Source organism: Rhincodon typus, chromosome 11, assembly GCF_021869965.1.
Source record: "Rhincodon typus isolate 14 chromosome 11, sRhiTyp1.1, whole genome shotgun sequence".
Lineage (NCBI taxonomy): Eukaryota > Metazoa > Chordata > Chondrichthyes > Orectolobiformes > Rhincodontidae > Rhincodon > Rhincodon typus.
Genome location: NC_063342.1, coordinates 69,740,637 through 69,758,652, shown reverse-complemented (window position 1 = coordinate 69,758,652; position 18,016 = coordinate 69,740,637). Strand labels below are relative to the sequence as shown.

Sequence of the window (18,016 nt, the reverse complement as noted above, 5' to 3'; positions counted from 1 at the left end):
TCCTCTGATGCTGCTTGGCCTGCTGTGTTCATCCAGCTCTACACCTTGTTATCTAAGAAACAAAGTCAGTTGAATTTTGTTGGTGGTGGTTTCAATGAATAGACAGTTTGGTTGAAAGAATTCAGGATGGACAGTACAATGCAATAAACCACTATTCGATGTGCTCCGTTATGCAAGGGTCAATGCAATGAGGAGATCTCCAGCAGTTTTTAACCTGCATTATGCTCAGCAAATCTTGGAACTTAGCATCCAGCAAAGGGAGAAAAGGTCTTTAATGTGAGCACTTATCAGTAGGGAAAGACAATAACGTGAATAGCCGCGAACTTATGTACTTTGGTAAGGAAATAAAAGGCATAAAGTAGTTCTTAGGAATTACTTATTATTTTAATGAAAATGTATTTTAATAAATAATTACTTCACATTCAAAAGGTGCCTTGTTCATGAAACTCTAAAAGCTAGCATGCAGATACAACAATCAATACAAGGAAGGCAAATGGCATGTTGGTTTTTATTGCAAGGGGTGTGGAGTAAAGGGGGCCTTGCTGACACTGCATCTGAAGTAGCATATACACTTTTGGTCTCCTTATCCAAGGAAGGATATACTTGCCACAGAAGGAGTGCAACAGAGGTGTGCCAGACTAATCCCAGAATGGCAGGACCACCTTCTGAAGGGAGATTGGAGAAACTGGGCACGTACCTCAAGAGTTTCAAAAAAAAAACAAAAAAGTGGTGACTGATGAAATGTATAAAACTCTTACAGGGCGTGACAGGTAAACAACAATAGGAGGTTTCCCTAACTGGTGAGTCTAGAAACAGGGGATGTAATCTCAGAACAAGACAGAGTAGTAGGAAGTCCTGGATATTTCTCAAACATTTCCTTTGCATAAATCATTGAACTGAACCCAAACTGTTGGGGAGAAATAAACCCATCAAAAAAAACACAGCCTGTATACAATGACCAGTTCAAGTGAGAGCTCTTAAGCACCACAGGCAGCTGTTTCTAAATGATTACAGCCTGAACAGAAGGCTGTCAGAGGTGCGTGCATGTACGTGTGAGAGATGTGCATGGGGGAGCCTCAACTGGCCACATTTCCATTGAAATCATGGTCTCGCGTTACAACTTTCAACAAACTATTGCTCGTCCAAAGTAGGTGCTGTCTGTTGGATCAATTCTGAAAGCAGCCATTCCAAGCATCTCCAACACACAAGCACAGAGCTTGATTTGCAAAGTCAGTTTTGAGACAGCATTGTGTGGCTTGGAGTCAGTAGCTGCAGTTGGAACAACTTTTATCTAACTTCATTAGATCAACAATTAAAATACACAAGGCATTACAGTTAGAGACATTTAACTAAATAAGAAATCACAGAAATGTGGAGCTGGAGAGCTACCTTGACTTGTTTTCCCTTTTAGTGCAGTTCACAAGAGTGTTACAACCATCCAGTTACTTGACCACCTGGGTTATGAGTGATCTTCATAATTTAAAAATAACAAGTTGTATGAATATAATCATTCACCGAGGGCATTTCAATAATCCCTTGAACAAACACCTGGAAACAATGATATGTGTTGATAGTTGTAGCACTCTATCCCTCCAAGTTCATGGTAGTGTAGGCATACTCTACAATTCAGTCTATGTGCCCCTGGGGTGGCAAGGGAACTTCACCCAGAATTCATCACTAGGAGTACATACAGTGCAGATAAACAAGTCAGAACCAGCCAACACCACCAGCTCTTGTATCATAATTACCAAAAAGCAGTCAGAAAACATAGGGCAATGACACACTGTCTGACAATAATCTAGGTCAGTGAAAACCTGGGCCAACATACTACTTAGTAAACCAGATTTGTGGTTACCCATGTCCTTTAGGAAAGGAAACTGCTATCCTTGCCTGGTCTGGCCTACATGTGACTCCAGACCCACAGAAATATGGCTGACTCTTAAACTATCCTCCAGGTAATAAGGGATGAGCAATAAATGCTGGCCTGGCCAGCAATGCCCTCATCCAGTGAATGATTTTTTTAAAAAAAGCCTATTTCCATAGGTTTTGGGAATTGGCCTAAATCTAAACCAAACATATTACAACACACTTCTTGGTCAGGTGGCATTTGAACCCCAGGCCTTCTAGTCTGGAGGTGAGATAACTACACCATACCATAAGAAATCTGTTCTTTTTTTAAGAAAACTTATACATTTCCATTAAACAGCAAGTCCCAATTTAAGTAACTAGCAAACCACAAAATAAATCCCACCTCCCAGACTGAAAGAGCTGCCTTGGTTTTATCTTTCTGTCTTTGAATCAGAGGCAAATAAGTGTTGCCAAATAAAGGCAGCTTTTCAAAAAAAATAATCCGACAGAAATGGTAGAAAGGAGATTAAACACTCCAAGAAGTAAAGGAAGAAGGAATCAAAGTTCAGTTTTTAAGCCTTCAAGACCATGAAGGAAGAAGCAAGTTTGTAGATATTATCTAATCAACCTGTTCAAAACGTGTTAACACACATCTCTGGAGCAGGTGGGATTTGAACCCTTAGCTCAGATGTAGGAACACTTCCACTGTACCATGATAGCCCCAAATAGAAGCACTTGTGTTCTCGTCCACCTACTTTTCTAAACAACCTGTTCAGATGTTATTACACACCTCTAGAGCAGGTGGAATTGATCCCAGGCCTCACCTGTCCAGGAGTAGGGAGACTACCACACAAGGGCCCTCAGAGGGCTCCCCAATTAAAACAGCAATGAGATGAGTGTTCTAATTGGTTTAGCCATCATTTGCCATGGAGAGCAGGTAACTGTCAATCTTAATTCTCAAACTAGGCAGGTGGGCTGATTGGTCAGGGTGTTGCCATGGGAATACAGCCATTCACCAATTTTCAGGAGCCCCTTTCTTCCCACAAGAGAGTTGTAATGTGTGTACAAAGTCCTGAGCCTTACACATGTAGATTCTACAATGCATCACACCACAAACCTGACTGAAATTTGGAGAGGGGGAATAGAATGCGACTCAAGCTTTACATCTTAACACTGCCTCAGAGCTCAAATCAAACAGAAGACAAAATAAAACCAAGTTACCTGATTGTACTGAGGTAAACGGTGACTGAAGCGGCAAACACAAGGTGTTCAGGTGGAATCCTGAAGCAGACACAGTCTTTGCCTTGGACACAGGCGATAAATTGCTCTCCCTTGCCTGCTGTGTTAACAAAGCAGAAAAACAGGCTAAAACTGACAACAGGATCACAGGAAGAGGCACCAGAAGAACAGCACAACAAGGCACAAACTAGGGTTAAAAAGATTTTCAGCTTAACAGAGTTGAAGACACTCGCTGTGTGGAATTAAAACAGCATGATTGGTGGAAAACAAAGTAGAAACAGCCATTAAGCCACCATCTGATCTTGACTAATTGCCCTGAAAGAAACAGGCTTGGGGTTTTTAAAGAGACGCTGTCTATCCGAAAATAAAAGTGTTTGCTAATTATCCGTTGTTTGTTTGCCAACACACAAGAAGTGAATATGTTTCTTCCAATCACTTGGGTGCAACATCTTTAGTGATCTGTCAGTTCTTCTCATTCTTATTTCTGCAATAAAACTTTTCAATGCACAGAGTGAGCCATTAAGAGAGTGTGGGATTAAGAAAATGAGATTTCCACTTACTCCCCAATTTATTATTCTAGCAGGGTAGCTGTGTTCTCTGAAAATTAAAAAATGTGTTAACTTCATTCTGTTTCATAAATTGGCTTTTGTATCATTATGTAACCAATATAATTTTATTTTCTGTAAAGTTCTTTTTAAACTATGAAGAAATGCCTGGTAAATTCAGGTAGCAAGACCCTGGATTTGAACAATATGTTGGGTAACAGGGTTTGATCCAGTGGATTTTGTGGCTTAAGTGTATTGTCCCTACCCCTAGGCCAAATAGTCTAACTTCAAGTTTTATTTTGTTTTAGATATGTGTTTGATCAGGTTGGTGAAAAGTGTGTATTTGTTTTTAAAAGGCATAAGCAATGAAGACTCTCAGACTCATTGTGAATACTTCTAAAGGGAATTGTCAGTTGTTAAATTTCCTATAATGCAATCACACTGAGACCAGCAATAAAGGACAGATTAAAATGACATTTGTATTGCTTGATTACATGCTGTAAATCTTGTTGTTACAAAGTAAACTCTGAGCTGCCCCAAAAAAGCAAGACCTTTTATAATTCATCCATACTTTTTGACGGTTGTGCAAATTTATTTTTAAAACAAGGCCACGAGTAAAATTTTCTTCCCTTCCTCTATTTCAGCCTTAAATGTATTTTTTTTTTCTCCCTCAGCTCTTCCCACTAGACAGAGGAAGTCTGGCTCTTGAAACATAATCAGTAAGCATCATTTCAACCCCATTTTGTCATGATCTCAGAGCCTAGTGTGTGTACTTAGTCCAATTATAGACCAGTCAGCAGACTGGCAGGGTGAACTTTCATCACCAGTGCAATGTCTTTGTTGGGAATAAGGCCCTTTTATTTTGACAATGTCTCATGTACCAATTGATGAACGTGCATGATTAGCATTGGATGTAAACACATCCATAGCATCGTTATTCTGGTCTTTTGTGGGGGATGGTTGGGGTCAGGAAACAGAAATGGTATAAGCAGAATCAACTATCTATTGACTTTCCTGGATGACAGAGCATTTCCTGATGATTGGGCTGTATGCCCTTTAGTACTAAGGCCAGTTTAACCTCCCATGTTTTTAAACTCCATCCCTCTAACAATAAAGGACAATATTCCATGTTATGGGGATGGTAGATGAGCAGTTGTTATCTAACTGAACAGCAGAGCGGTTTTGAAGGGCTGAATGGCCTACTCTACTCCTTATTCCAATGTTTCTATGATCTAATTGGCGGAGCACTCTCCATTGGCTGAATGGCATCCTTCTGCCCCTTGTTCCTACATTCTCATATTCTCGTTCTCCAGTACCACCCCTTTCACTGAGACTCGCTGCTCCTTCCAGACAATGGGCAGAGAACGCTGCCTGAAATATTGAGTTCCACCAGTTCTTCTGAGGATCTCTTTTAAGGTAGCAGCGGCTCTTTTCGGAGCAAGTTTTATACCATGTAGCAGTAAGATTATCTTACTCATACTTAACAGAATGACACAGGCTTGACAGAAATAGGTTTGACTGGGCTGAGCCAGTCATTATACTCCATATGGGTCTCGTCCCACCTTCCTGTATCTCACACAGTCAAAAAATCTTTATATTCCTTTTTAGCTCATGTGATTGTTCAGCTTCCCCTTAAAGCCATCAATATTAGTTGCTTCAAATGCTCCGAGTGGTAGAGTGTTGTCCTCATGGACAACGAAGTTTATCTTGAAACTTTTAATTGATCTGTTTTGCTGGATTCTTAATGATAATCTTACATTTTTTTGATGTATAATTTTCCCTTTCCTCACAATTGGAAACATTCTCTCTACATTTTATATACTAATTTGAGCCAGGCTTATCGCACTGCAGAAGGTGGTGGTGAGCTGCCTTCTTGAACCATGGTCAGAAGTGACCGTGAAATCACAAGCTTTCGGAGCGCTGCTCCTTCAGACCTTGGACCTGTTGGACCATAACTTCTGACATGTGACTTCTGACCTTGTTGCCCCTCCCCCTCCACACCACCACCCCCCTTTCCTCCCCCCCAAACAGTCCAACACCAGCACCTCTACATTATACCTTGTTGAATCACTGCAGCCCATGTGCTGTGAGTAGACCCACAATTCCAGGACTTTGACCCAGCGACAGTGAAGGAACAATGATATACTTCCAAGTCAGGATAGTGATTGGCATGGAAGGGAACTCGCAGGGTTTGGTGTGTTCCCATGTGTCTGCTGCCCTTGTCTTTCTATCCTATCAAAACCTCTTCATTAGGTCTGCCCTCAGCCTTCTTTTCTCCAGTGAAAATGCCCAAACTTGCTCAGCATTCCTTCCCCATTCTGGTTTCATCCTGGTTTGCAATTTCTCAGTCTATGCTTTGTATTTTGAGACCAGATCAGTTCTCCAAATGTGGTCCAACCAAGTTACTTTTCAAGTTGCACATAAATTCCCCACTTTCCATTCTATTCCTCTAGAAGTAAGCCTGGGGCTTTGTTTCCACTTTTATGGGTTGCTAACTTGTGTTGCTACCTTTAACGATTTGTGAATGTGTATCCCTATCTCCCTTGGCGGTTCTACCCAATCTGGACTCTTGCTTTTCATACAGTTCTATCATTCCACTAACCAAATTGAATCAACTCACTCTCATCTATATTAAAAAGTAATTTGCCAGTTGAACACTCAATCAACAAGTTGATTTGAGGGTGGAAAGGGTACAAAATGTACTCTGGGTGGGGGATTTCAATGTCCACCACCAACAGTGACTCAGCAGATGTACCACTGATCGAGTTGGTCAGGTCCTAAAGGACATAGCTGCGAGACTGGGTCTGCGGCAGGTGGTGAGGGAATCAGCAAGAGGGAAAAACATAATTAACCTCATCCTTCCCAATCTGCCAGCTGCAGATGGATCTGTCTTTGACAGTATCAGTGAGAGTGATTATTGCACAGTTCTTCTGGAGACGAAATCCCACTTCCATCTAGAAGAACAAGGGCAGCAGATTTACAGGAACACCACCCCCTGCAAGTTCCCCTCCAAGTCACTTACCATCCTGACTTGGAAATATATCGCCGTTCCTCCACTGTTACTGGGTCAAAATCCTGGAATTCCCTCCCTAAGGGCATTATGGGTCTACCTACAGCACACAGACTGCAGCGGTTCAAGAAGGCAGCTCATCACCACCTTCTCAAGGGGCAACTAGGGACGGGCAATAAATGCTAGCCCAGCCAGGGATGCCCACATCCCAAAAGTGAATAAAAAATCTTCCAATTTTGCTGCAATCTTCGTTTATAACCTCCGATACCTTGGAGTTTGAAATTGTCCTTCCCATATTTGAGTACAAATCGTTCAATTAAATGGTGAACAGCTGTAAGTTTCTGTTCTAAATCTTGTGGACCACCACTTTTCAGCTTCTATCAGTCTGAGTAAACACCTTTAACTCTGTTAGATCAAAGTTATTAAACTGAAGTACTAACTCTGTTTTTCCCTCCATGGTTGCTGCCCGACCTGCTACATATTTCTGACATTTCCCATTTTTATTTATTTTACTAACCCTCATTGTTTTGTGGCTGACTAGAAGTTCACCTGCTACATGTCCCTTAACTCCATAAGCTCAGAGCTTAGTCGTGAATCTATTATTGTGTTATCAGATCAAAGACCTTCTGAAAACCTAGGTTTATTATATCGATTATGTTATCCATTATCATAACTTGCTCACCAACATTCAGGTTTGGATTTTGCCAGCACTACTTTACTCCAAACCTCATTAAAGCCTTGATCTGAATACGGACAATAGAATTCAGAGGTAAGGTAAGAGTGACTGCATTTGAATCAAGGTAGCATTTGACTGAAGTGGTATCAAGGAGGTGAGTGGGAAACCAGGTAAAGTTCTTCCCTGGCAGAGATGTACCCAGTACAAAGGTCATGGTTGTTGTAAATCGACCTTCTCACATTCAGGATACAATACGGAATTTCCTCAGGTCCAACCATTTTCAGCTCCTTCAAGAATGACATTCATCTCTGAGCTTATAATGGAGACAAACAATTCACAAATGATTGCACGGTGTTCAATTGAGTTTGCTACCCTTGATACCAAATATGAATATTGTCTGTGTCTGACTATAGCAAGACCTGGAAAACATTCAGGCTTGGGCTAATAAGTGGCTAGTAATATTTGTGCCACCTAAGCGCGGGGCAATGGCCAACTCCAACAAGAGAGTGTCTAATGATTACCCCTTTACCTTCAATGGCATTTCTTTGGTCAATTCCCCACTATCACCATCCTAGGGATTACTGTAGATCAGAAACTGAACTAGATCAGCCAGGAAAATACTGTGGGCTCCAATACAGCCATAACAATCCCCATCCAACATCATTTTTGGGATATGGAACTGGTATGTAGACGGATTGTCCTTTCTGTTTTCATTTCCATCCATTCCCTCCAAAATCCTGGAATGGTACATTATCTAACCGGACAAACTGAAGACTTGGCAAACCAAAGCTGGAGATTAGGCAGCTTTGAGGAGCCCAGGAGATGACCAGAGTGGCCTCTCTGTTAATGTAAAGGTTGGGGAATTGTCATAGAAAAGCTGATTGTTTTTGGTACTACTGTGGGCTCTGATCTGTCTGGCAAGGCTCAATACCATGGAACAGTAGTTTCTGTTACCCAGATTAATTTTTTAGAAGCATGTCAATTGGTTTTGTTTTCACAGCGTGTGATTCACACTTGACTAAACTCCATATTATAGAACAAACCAAGTTGATTGAAATGGGATCACTTTCAGCCATCTCATTATTGCGCTGTTCTAAAAGCTAATGAACTTTTCCCTTTAAAACACTGACAACAAATTTAACAAGAAGCAGAGAGTAGGGATCACAATTTTCAGGTTGATAAGATGTTACAAGTGCTGGGGCCTTAACTCTGTCCAATTTTTACAAATGATTTGGACGAAGGGATTGAGGGTATGGTTATGATGCAGTATGCAGATACAATAAGTAATCAGGAAAGCTAACAGAATATTCTGTTTTCTCACAAGGGACATCGAATGAGTCATAGAGTTGTACAGCACGGAAACAGATCCTTCGGTCCAACTCGTTCATGCTAACCATTTTCCAGCACTTGGTCCATATCCCTTCTTTGTCACTTCTTCAAAAAACCCGACCTAGTTAGTGAGACATGATTTCCCACGCACAAGGCCATGTTGACTATCCCTAATCAGTCCCTGTCTTTCCAAATACATGTAAATCTTGTACCTCAGAATCTCTGCCAACAATTTATCCGTCACCAATGTCAGGCTCACTGGTTCCTTGGCTTTTCCTTACCACTTTTCTTAAATAGTGGCACTACATTAGCCACCAACCAGCCCTCCAGCACCTCACCTGTGGCTATCGATGATACTAATATCTCAGCAAGGGGCCCAGCAATCCCACAGCTTCCCTAGCTTCCCACAGAGTTCTAGGGTTTTATTACCTTTATGCATTTTGAGACGTTCAGCATCTTCTGTGCAGGAGTAGGAACGTTATACTTCAGTTATACAAGGCATCAGTAAGATGCATCTGGAATATTCTGTACTGATCACCGGACTTACGGAAGGATGTTAATGATTTGGAAGTAGTTCAGAGAAGGTTTCCTGGACTGATACCTGGAATAATTGGATTATCTTATGAGGAAAGATTAGACAGAATGGGCCTGCATCCTCTGGAGTTTCGAGGATCAGAGGTGACTCAAAAGAAACATATAAGATCCTGGACAACAAGGTGTAGAGCTGGATGAACACAGCAGGCCAAGCAGCATCATAGGAGCAGAAAGGCTGACGTTTCGGGCCTAGACCCTTGATCCTGAGGGGATTTGACTGGGTGGATGTTGAAAGGATGTTTCCTCTTGAGGGAAATCTAGAACTAGGGGTCATAGTTTAAAAATAAGGGGGCGTCCATTTAGGGCAGAGATGAGGAAATATTATTTTCTCACAGAGGGTTGTGAATCTTTGGAATTCCCTTCTTAAATAAAGCAGTGAATGTTAATCTTGAAATATCTTTAATGCTGAGGTAGATGGATTCTTGATTACCAATGAAAGATTATTCGGTGGCATGCAGGAACATAGAGTTGAGGTTAAAATCAGATTGGCCATGATCTTATTTAATGACAGAGCAGGTTTAAGGGACTGAATGGACTGCCAGAGGATGTGGTAGAGGCTGGTACAATTACAACATTTAAAAGGCTTCTGCTGGTTACATGAATAGGAAGGATTTAGAAGGATATGGGTCAAATGCTGGCAAATGGGACTAGGTCAGATTGGCATTATTGTAGGAATGAACGAGTTGGACCGAAGGGTCTGTTTCCATGCTGTATGACTCCGGGATTCTGTAACTCTACTCTTGTTCCTTCTTCATCTGTATTTATTTTAAACATCGTTGTCTGTAATATAGTGGTGGTTTTAAATTATTACCTTCATTAGTACTCAGGATGTCTCCTCGTCTTCATGCCCATGTCCTGTTGAAATATGAACAATCCACCTTCAGATATTTGGTTGTTCCATAAGTGATTGAAGAAGTTAAAATGGTCCTAAATATGTATCAAAGTCATGTTGTCACCATTAACCAGGACAATTAGAAGCAGCAAGATGTAATTTTCTTAACATAGGCCTCCTAAACAAACATTCACACAGCACTGGGATGGGACAACTGTTGAGATTTACATGAAACTGGAGTGTTTTTGTACACTTTTACCTTCTCTCAGTAACTGCCAGGGTGGATTAAGGATAGGTTAAATGGCAGGATACACCATTTCAGGCTGAAGAAGGGGGTGTGATTTCAGTGCAGATTTGGGTGTGAGGATTTCTGCACTCAGCTGAGCTATTCCAACCGGGAAAGCTTCTGGTCCATGCATTCACCTGAGAAACCGAACCAAAAGCAATTGTTAGTCTGATCCATGTCAGGGATAAGGATTCTGACCCAAGATTTGGGCCATAATGTCTAATGTTAGATTCTGTGGTTGGATGGCACTTTCTGAACAATCCCAAGTGTGCTAATAATTACATTGATAACCAATTGAAGATTATCAATTCCAATTGCAAATTGTCTCACTCATGCTTGCTAGAATCTACATTATATTCATATGCAAGGACCTGTTGTCTGCGAGATATGTTGTTTAGGAAATTTTATAGTACATTCGCCTCATAAAGTTCTGATCAAACAAACTTAACTCGTCAAACAATTAACAGCCTTTTCTCATGTAATATAAGTTGTTTCTCTCCTTGAAATGTGGCATTCTGGTAGTTGAGTGCAGATTGAAAAATCTCAACTACATGCCTTTATTTTTTATTCAGTATAGAATAGAAACAAAATCCTCAGTTCCTCTCGAATGGGTTAAAATTTGTGATGCACCATGCTTGCTGATGAGGCTTGATGGAAAAAAAGAAACAATTAGGACTCCTTTATTGGAAGCCATGGCTCAGTGATAACACTTTTCTTGTGAGTCACAGAATTTCAAACCTCACTCCAAAGATCAAGAATATAACCAAAGTTGTGATACCACTGCAGTGATGAAGGACTGTAGTACTGTCATAGAGTCAAAGAAGTCTGCAGCATGGAAACAGGCCCTTTGGCCCAAATTGCCCATGCTGTCCAGTTTACACAATTAAACTAGTCCCATGTGCCTGCGTTTGGTCCATTTCTCTCCAAACCTATTCCATCCATCTCCCTGTCTAAACGTTTCTTAAATGATGAAATTGTACTCACTTCCACCGCTACCTCTGGCAGCCTGTTCCAGACACTCACCAATTTCTGTGTGGTTAAAAACTGCCCCCTGGACCCTTTTGTGTCTCTCCCCTCTGTCCTTAAACCTATGCCCTCTAGCTTTAGACTCCACTATCATGGGGAAAAGATGTCCGCTTTCGACCTTATCTCTGCCTCTCATGATTTTATATACCTCTATAAGGTCTCCTACGCTGTGGGGGAGAATAGTCCCAGTCTATCCAACCTCTCCTCATATCTCAAGCCTTCCAGTCCTGTCCTTTTTGGCTAAGTTTAAGCCGAAGCCCCATCTGCCCTCAGGTACGTGTAAACCATCACATGGCGCCATTTTTTTTTTGAAGAAGGGCAAGACAGTTTCCTGCCTGCCCTGGCCAGTAGTTATCTCTCTATCGACATCGCAGAAACAAGCCCTTATCATATTCTGACTACAACAGGGACTATACTTCAAAAATACTTGAGCGGCCATAGAACAGTTTGAGCTGTGCTGTGGCTGTGAAAGGCGCTACGTAAATGCATGTCTTTGGAATAACACCAGTCTGAAGGTTTGCTCAGGGTTACTGCTCACAGACACGTTCCCTGTCTCCTTGATTTACGAATAGAACCAAGCGCACTTTGCGATCAAGCAAGTCCAGACTGTTGTCCTCATAGCTGTGAATCCTAGTGTGAAAATGGGCTCACTGGGTTTCCCAGCAGTGCAGTAATCTTCCCTCTCACATGTTACTGTGATTGCTGAGGAGACTGACAGTGACTTAAACCACAAGTGGAGAGTAATCACCCTCACATCCCAAATATCCAAGTATTATAGAGTCACACAGCATGGAAACAGTCCCTTCAGTCCAACCAGTCCATGCTGAACATGATACCAAACTAAACCAGTCCCACCTGCTTGCTCCTGGCCCATATTCCTGCAAACCTTTCCCGTTATGTACTTATCCAAATGTCTTTTAAATGTTGTAATTGGTGCCTACATGTACCACTTCCTCAGGAGGCTCATTCCATACGCGAACCACCCTCCATGTAAAAGATTTGCCCTTCATGTCTTTTTTAAATCTCTGTCCTCCTACCTGAAAAATATGCCCCCTAGTCTTGAAATCCCTCACCCTAGGGAAAAGACACCAATCATTTGCCTTATCTGTACCCCTCACGATTTTCTCAACCTCCGTAAGATCAACTCTCACCCTCCTACGCTCCAGTGAAAAAAGTCTCAGCCTATCCAGCCTTTCTTTGTAACCCAAACTTTCCATACTCGGCAACATCCTGGTAAATCTATTCCAAGCCCTCTCCAGCTTAATAATATCCTTCCTATAACTGGGCAATCAGAACTGGACACAGTATTCCAGAAGAGGCCTCACCAACGTCCTGTACAACCTCAGCATGATGTCCCAACTTCTATGCTTAAAGTTTGAGCAATGAAGGCAAACGTGCTAAACGCCTTTTTAACCACCCTGTCTACGTGTGACACAAACTTCAAAGAATTATGTACCTGAACCCCGAGGTCCCTCTGCTCTACAACACTATCCAGGACCCTATTATTAATTGTATAAGCCCTACCCATGTTTGTTGTACCAAATTGCAATACCTCACAGTTATCCAGATTGAACTCCAGCTACCATTTTTCAGCCCCTTGACCCATTTGATCAAGATCCCCTTGTATTCGCAGAAAACCTTCTTCACTGTCTACTGTCTAATTTTGGTGTCATCCACAAACTTACTAACCACGCCTTCTACATTCTCATCCAAATCATTTATGTAAATGACAAACAAAACAGGACCTATCCCTGTGGAACACCGCTGGTCACAGGCCTCCAGTCCAATTGAAGGAAAGAACAAGCCTCCAATACTTACCTGTATAAGCCTGTATTTACAGAGGTGCACTCTCTAAACATCGACCACCAAAAATCTCCACCACCACTGTTTCTGTCAACTCCATTATAAAGGACTTTTAGGGAGTTATCTGTTAATGCTCGAAATGTAATGAACTAACACCCCAGCCAAATGCTGTTGCTATTGACTACAGATTGCTGGCACACGTGGCAAGATGGTGCAGTCCACAACAGCGTCCTCAAGGCTCAGAGATGGACGTGGTCATCCTATAAGGATGTCTGGGATCTCCCTCGCTGCAGACCTCCACCAGCCAAGGTACAGTGACTCTGTGTAAAGGTAAAGTTGCCGTAGACCCAAAGGAGCATAGGGCTGCTCAGACAGACGACTGATAACCTAAGAGCCACCACAGGCCTCGGGCAAGGGGAGAGGTGGGACCTTCATGGTGACCTCAGTTGGCACGGGAATTGAACCCATACTGTTAGCCTCACTCTGCACCACAAACCACCCAAATGAACTAACTGATTGAGACATAGCAGTACTAGTGCAGGCGAAAGTGCTGGGAGGCAGGCGCTAAGGGAATGCACAAGAGGAATAGGGTGGCAACATGGATCATTGGTTCATTACGGAAATGTATATTTTGCGAAGGCTTACATTTTATATGTTGCGATAGTAACATCGGCAAAGTGGCTCCATCGGCGAATGAGGAACTCTGACTAGCTGTTCCACTTCCTCCTTCCCCCTCTGTCTACAGCATAAATAAAGCACCATTTTAGTTCTAAAGAAGAGTCATACCAGACTCGAAACGCTAACTCTGTTTCTCTCTCTCCGCAAATGCTGCCAGACCTGCTGAGTTTCTCCAGCACTTTCTGTTTTTAATTTCAGATTTCCAGCGTCTGCACAATTTTGCCGTCATACGTTTGTGCAAAAGGCCTTGAATTCAGCCAAACTCATTCAGTACAACCCCTGGTAGGCTTTCCCAACCTTAAGCACTTAAATAAAGCAGCTAACACTGGAGAATCAAGGCAATAGGCAGAAGAAATCCATTAGTAACTAACCTGAAAGTATTTGGTGATCCCTTTAGACAGCTCTAAGAGGAGTCCTTCTTTTTGTTAAAGGTGTTCACCTATAGGAGGTTAAGAGAGGGCATTAGCTTCAAGCTGCTACTACTGGTACCAAATTAGTTTCAAACACTGACTTCATGATCTACCTGTTCACACCATATTAGGGGCTGTTCACCCTAGTGTACCAACCTTACCAATTTCGAGTCTGACGCAGTTTGCCCCACTAGGGTGTGCTGTGGATGTTACCAAATGGGCGCTACCAAGATGGTAGTCCTGTTGACGGTTCCTTCAACCTGACCACAGCGAGGACCTCGACACCACCATGGGAAACGCTGTCACCAGTCCCCCCCGCATGACGTTTGACGCAGGGGTGGCTCGACTCAAAAGCAAAGAGCCACGGATCAGAAAACGGAGGGTGCGTGAAAAGCTCCGCAGCATCTGTGGAGAGAGAGAAGGCAGAGCTGACGTTTCAAGTCCAGTGACCCTCCCTCAGAATGGAAGAGCCTTCTGGAGTAGAATCATACTGGAGCCGCAACGTTAACTTTACTTCTGTCTCCACAGCTGTTGCCTGACCTGCTGAGTTAGGCCGGCATTTATTTGAATTGTCAAGTTATTTATTCAGAAACACGTGATGTGATACTGATACAAACAGCCCTATTGTGTGCACTGGCGTTGGACAGATTCCCTGACACGTTCCCATCCTAAATTGGAAAAGTGTTCCTTAAATAAAGGAATGCCATCGTTAAATTGGCCACTAATTTTCAACAGCACAACCAGGCATATTGGTAATTACATTTGGTATGGCATTCGAAAAACACTTCGGGCTTTCTGGTTGTTTGTGGATCGAGTTCAGCGATTGTCACTGAATGTGAGAGAGGATGTCGTGCTAATGCTCACCCTCAGGAGCCTGCCTGTTCTCACCACCCTGGGCTGCTGTTGCCCCACGGCGAGAGACCACAGAACCTCATCAGCGGGGCAAAGCCCGAAAGCAGGAGAGAGCCAAAACAGCCGTCATAACAGGCCGCTCAGATAACGCTGACTAAATCCGAGCAAAATGTGTTCTCACCAGTGCACAGTCCAGAGGGCATGTGAGTTGCTTGGTTTGATACATCTGTTCCTGACGTGCCATCAGCGCAGTCTTTTTCACAAGATGAAAGGCAGTGATGTTTACAAACTGGGCTGAACCTAAACCGAGCAATTGACAATGACACCCATGACCCAGGATTGAGTTAAATTAAGGCGGATAATGTTAGGACTGGATGACAATGAGCTGGAAACATGACACACAGGAATTCACCTGCCAGGATATGGGGCCCAATGGCTAGGCCTGACACCACTTGGGCTGTGGCAATTCAAGGCGATGGGGACAGGCACTAGTGAAGGCATGAGAACAATTGCCTCTGGAATCTAAAGAGAGTAGGAGATGGAAAACTAGCTCTTGGCTTCACCAAAAGTCTTTTAATTACCGTGAGACCAGAAGATACAGGAACAAAGTTAGGCCTTTTGGCCCATCGGGCCTGCCCCGCCATGGCTGATTACAAACATCACAGAGGAGCAATGACGAACGGGGAAATACCCACCGGGTTATCCATAGCGGTATGTAGAGCCCAACCAATATCATGTAAATTCCCAGGACAAGACCCCGATCACTGGAAGGCAGAATGGAAAAACATCTGTATTGAGATGGTACAGGTTTCTTGTGGGAGGTGACTGGAAGCCAGGTGGGATTGTTACTGAAAACCTGGCAACAGGAATTGGCCTGCAGAGCATCAGTGCGCCATCCTGCTTCCTAAAAACCCGAAAATAGCCAACTCCGAGGTCCTCATAGGCCAGCAATCCCACAGGAATGGAGTTGAAGCTCACACTCGGTGTCTTGGTGCTTGGTCATGTTCTTGAGTTAGTTAATCACTACGTTTTGCCCTAAGTTGGAGATGAACTCCAGATTGGCACGTGCGCAGTACATACTGATGGGTGGGGTGGGTGGGGGTGCACCAGCCTTCAGGTATGACGTTAGACCAAGGCATCTTGGTTGGCATCTTGGGTGGCTGTAAAAGATCACACAAGATCAGATCTAGGATTGTCAATGGCGCCTCATCTTATGGAGGGGAGGTGAGGTGTGTGGTGAGGGGGGCCGTTACAGTGTCAGTTAGGAATCCCTCCTCCCAGCTTGGCCTACCTCAAAGATATTGAGTTCAAAGGAAGTTGAACAGGAACTGCATCCAAGAGGCACCCGTTTAAGGGTGAGCACAGCCAATGACACCCACTGGAGTCTGTAGCTGCCCTCCCCTAACACGGACATTCCTCAGTAACAGCCGCGGAGTTAACTGGTCAGGAGTAGTTGAGTCTTAGCCCACTGGGCAAGAGGTGGCAGTCACTGTGTGGGTGCCCTGCGCATGGCCAAATGCAAACAGATTACTGGGGAGCAAAAACAGAACATGCTGGAGAAACTCAGCAGGTGCGGCAGCATCTGCCGAGAGAGAAAGCAGATTTGACAATTTCGAGTCTAGTTTCCCTTCTTCAGAACTTTAGAATTACTGGGGAGCTTGCTCCCAGTGAAATCTGGGACAGTCCCTACACTTGCCACCCCCAGTGCTCACTCATCTCTTGGCTCCAGCCTGGTGATCATAACATGGAGTTGTACAGTGGCTCAGTGGTTAGCACTGCCGCCTCAGAGCGCCAGGGATGTAGGTTTGATTCCACCCTCGGGTGACTGTCTGTGTGCAGTTTGCACATTCTCCCTGTGTCTGTGTGGGTTTCCTCCCTGAAGATGTGCAAGTTAAGTGGATTGGCCATGCTCAATTGCCTGTAGTGTCCAGGGATGTACAAGTTAGGTGAATTAGCCATGGAAAATGCAAGGTTACAGGGATAGGGTAGGGGGATGGGCCTGGGTGGGATGCTCTTCAGGGGGTCGGGCCAAATCTATGCTGTAGGGATTCTACGATTTTAAAAAAACACCAAAAAAAATGAAGCATTTGCACATTTCACAATATGGTCCAGATATTTACCGCCCTTGTGGGTGTGCGGATGGAGAACTTTTTGAGTTTGCTTATGGCACTTTGTATCCAGGCATGATTGGAAGGATGGGTTAGAAGTCACACGGCTGTAACAAATGCCCTGATTGAGGAGAGAAGGTACAGAGTGAGGAGGGCTTGAGCCAGGAGAAAGAGGGGTTCGGAGATATCAGGCTGAGGAAGCTGGAGATGCAGCGAACTTACCACACGGGTAATTCCAACGTTAATAAAGTTCATATACACCTCGCTTTTGGCAAAAAGTGAAAGAAGAAACTTGGTATTTTAGGGTGCCCTCACCCTGTTCTCTGAATCCCAAAGCACTTCATTTAGCCAAACACAGCATCGAACATGCGCACAGCGAGATCCCACAGCCAATGAGGAGAATGGCCTGGTTTGGCGACTTTACGGTGTCAGTAATATCGATGGAGATATTTTAGTTGTACAGCAACCCAAAGACCGAAAAAAATGTGACAACATTTATTGTCCAACTTTGTATTGTTGCAGATAAATGCACAGGGTTAGATTACAATGGTTGCCACAACAATGATACTCCTTGAATCTTTAGCAATTTAATATCTCCTGGTGGCTATGCGCTGTGCTTTCAGAATAGCTGGCACATCCAGAGATCTGATTGCAGAAGTCACATATGACATAATGAAGGGTGCTTGTTCTGCATGGAGCCATTGACTTCACTTGTAGAAAAGCTCAGCAGGTCTGGCAGCATCTGTGAAAGAGAAAACAGAGTTAACGTTTCGGGTCCGG

The 18,016-nt window shown here is 43.4% G+C and overlaps 1 protein-coding gene across 7 annotated transcripts in view; it reads right to left on the bottom strand.

The window, feature by feature from the left end:
- rubcnl (rubicon like autophagy enhancer) overlaps positions 1-18,016 on the bottom strand; it is a 65,537-nt gene that overhangs the window by 45,601 nt on the left and 1,920 nt on the right. For 3 of the 7 annotated variants that reach the window (XM_048602889.1, XM_048602886.1, XM_048602890.1), the window contains exons 2-5: positions 14,238-14,305; positions 10,333-10,496; positions 10,053-10,096; positions 3,070-3,187 (exon numbers count right to left, since the gene is read on the bottom strand). In XM_048602889.1, coding sequence (XP_048458846.1) covers positions 3,070-3,187; positions 10,053-10,058 — 124 coding nt within the window. In that variant the 5' untranslated portion in view covers positions 10,059-10,096; positions 10,333-10,496; positions 14,238-14,305. Of the gene's footprint in view, positions 1-2,251; positions 2,356-2,476; positions 2,568-3,069; positions 3,188-10,052; positions 10,097-10,332; positions 10,497-14,237; positions 14,306-18,016 lie in introns of those variants that run through there. The other 4 variants (XM_048602888.1, XM_048602887.1, XM_048602891.1 and 1 more) reach the window with 4 other exon arrangements.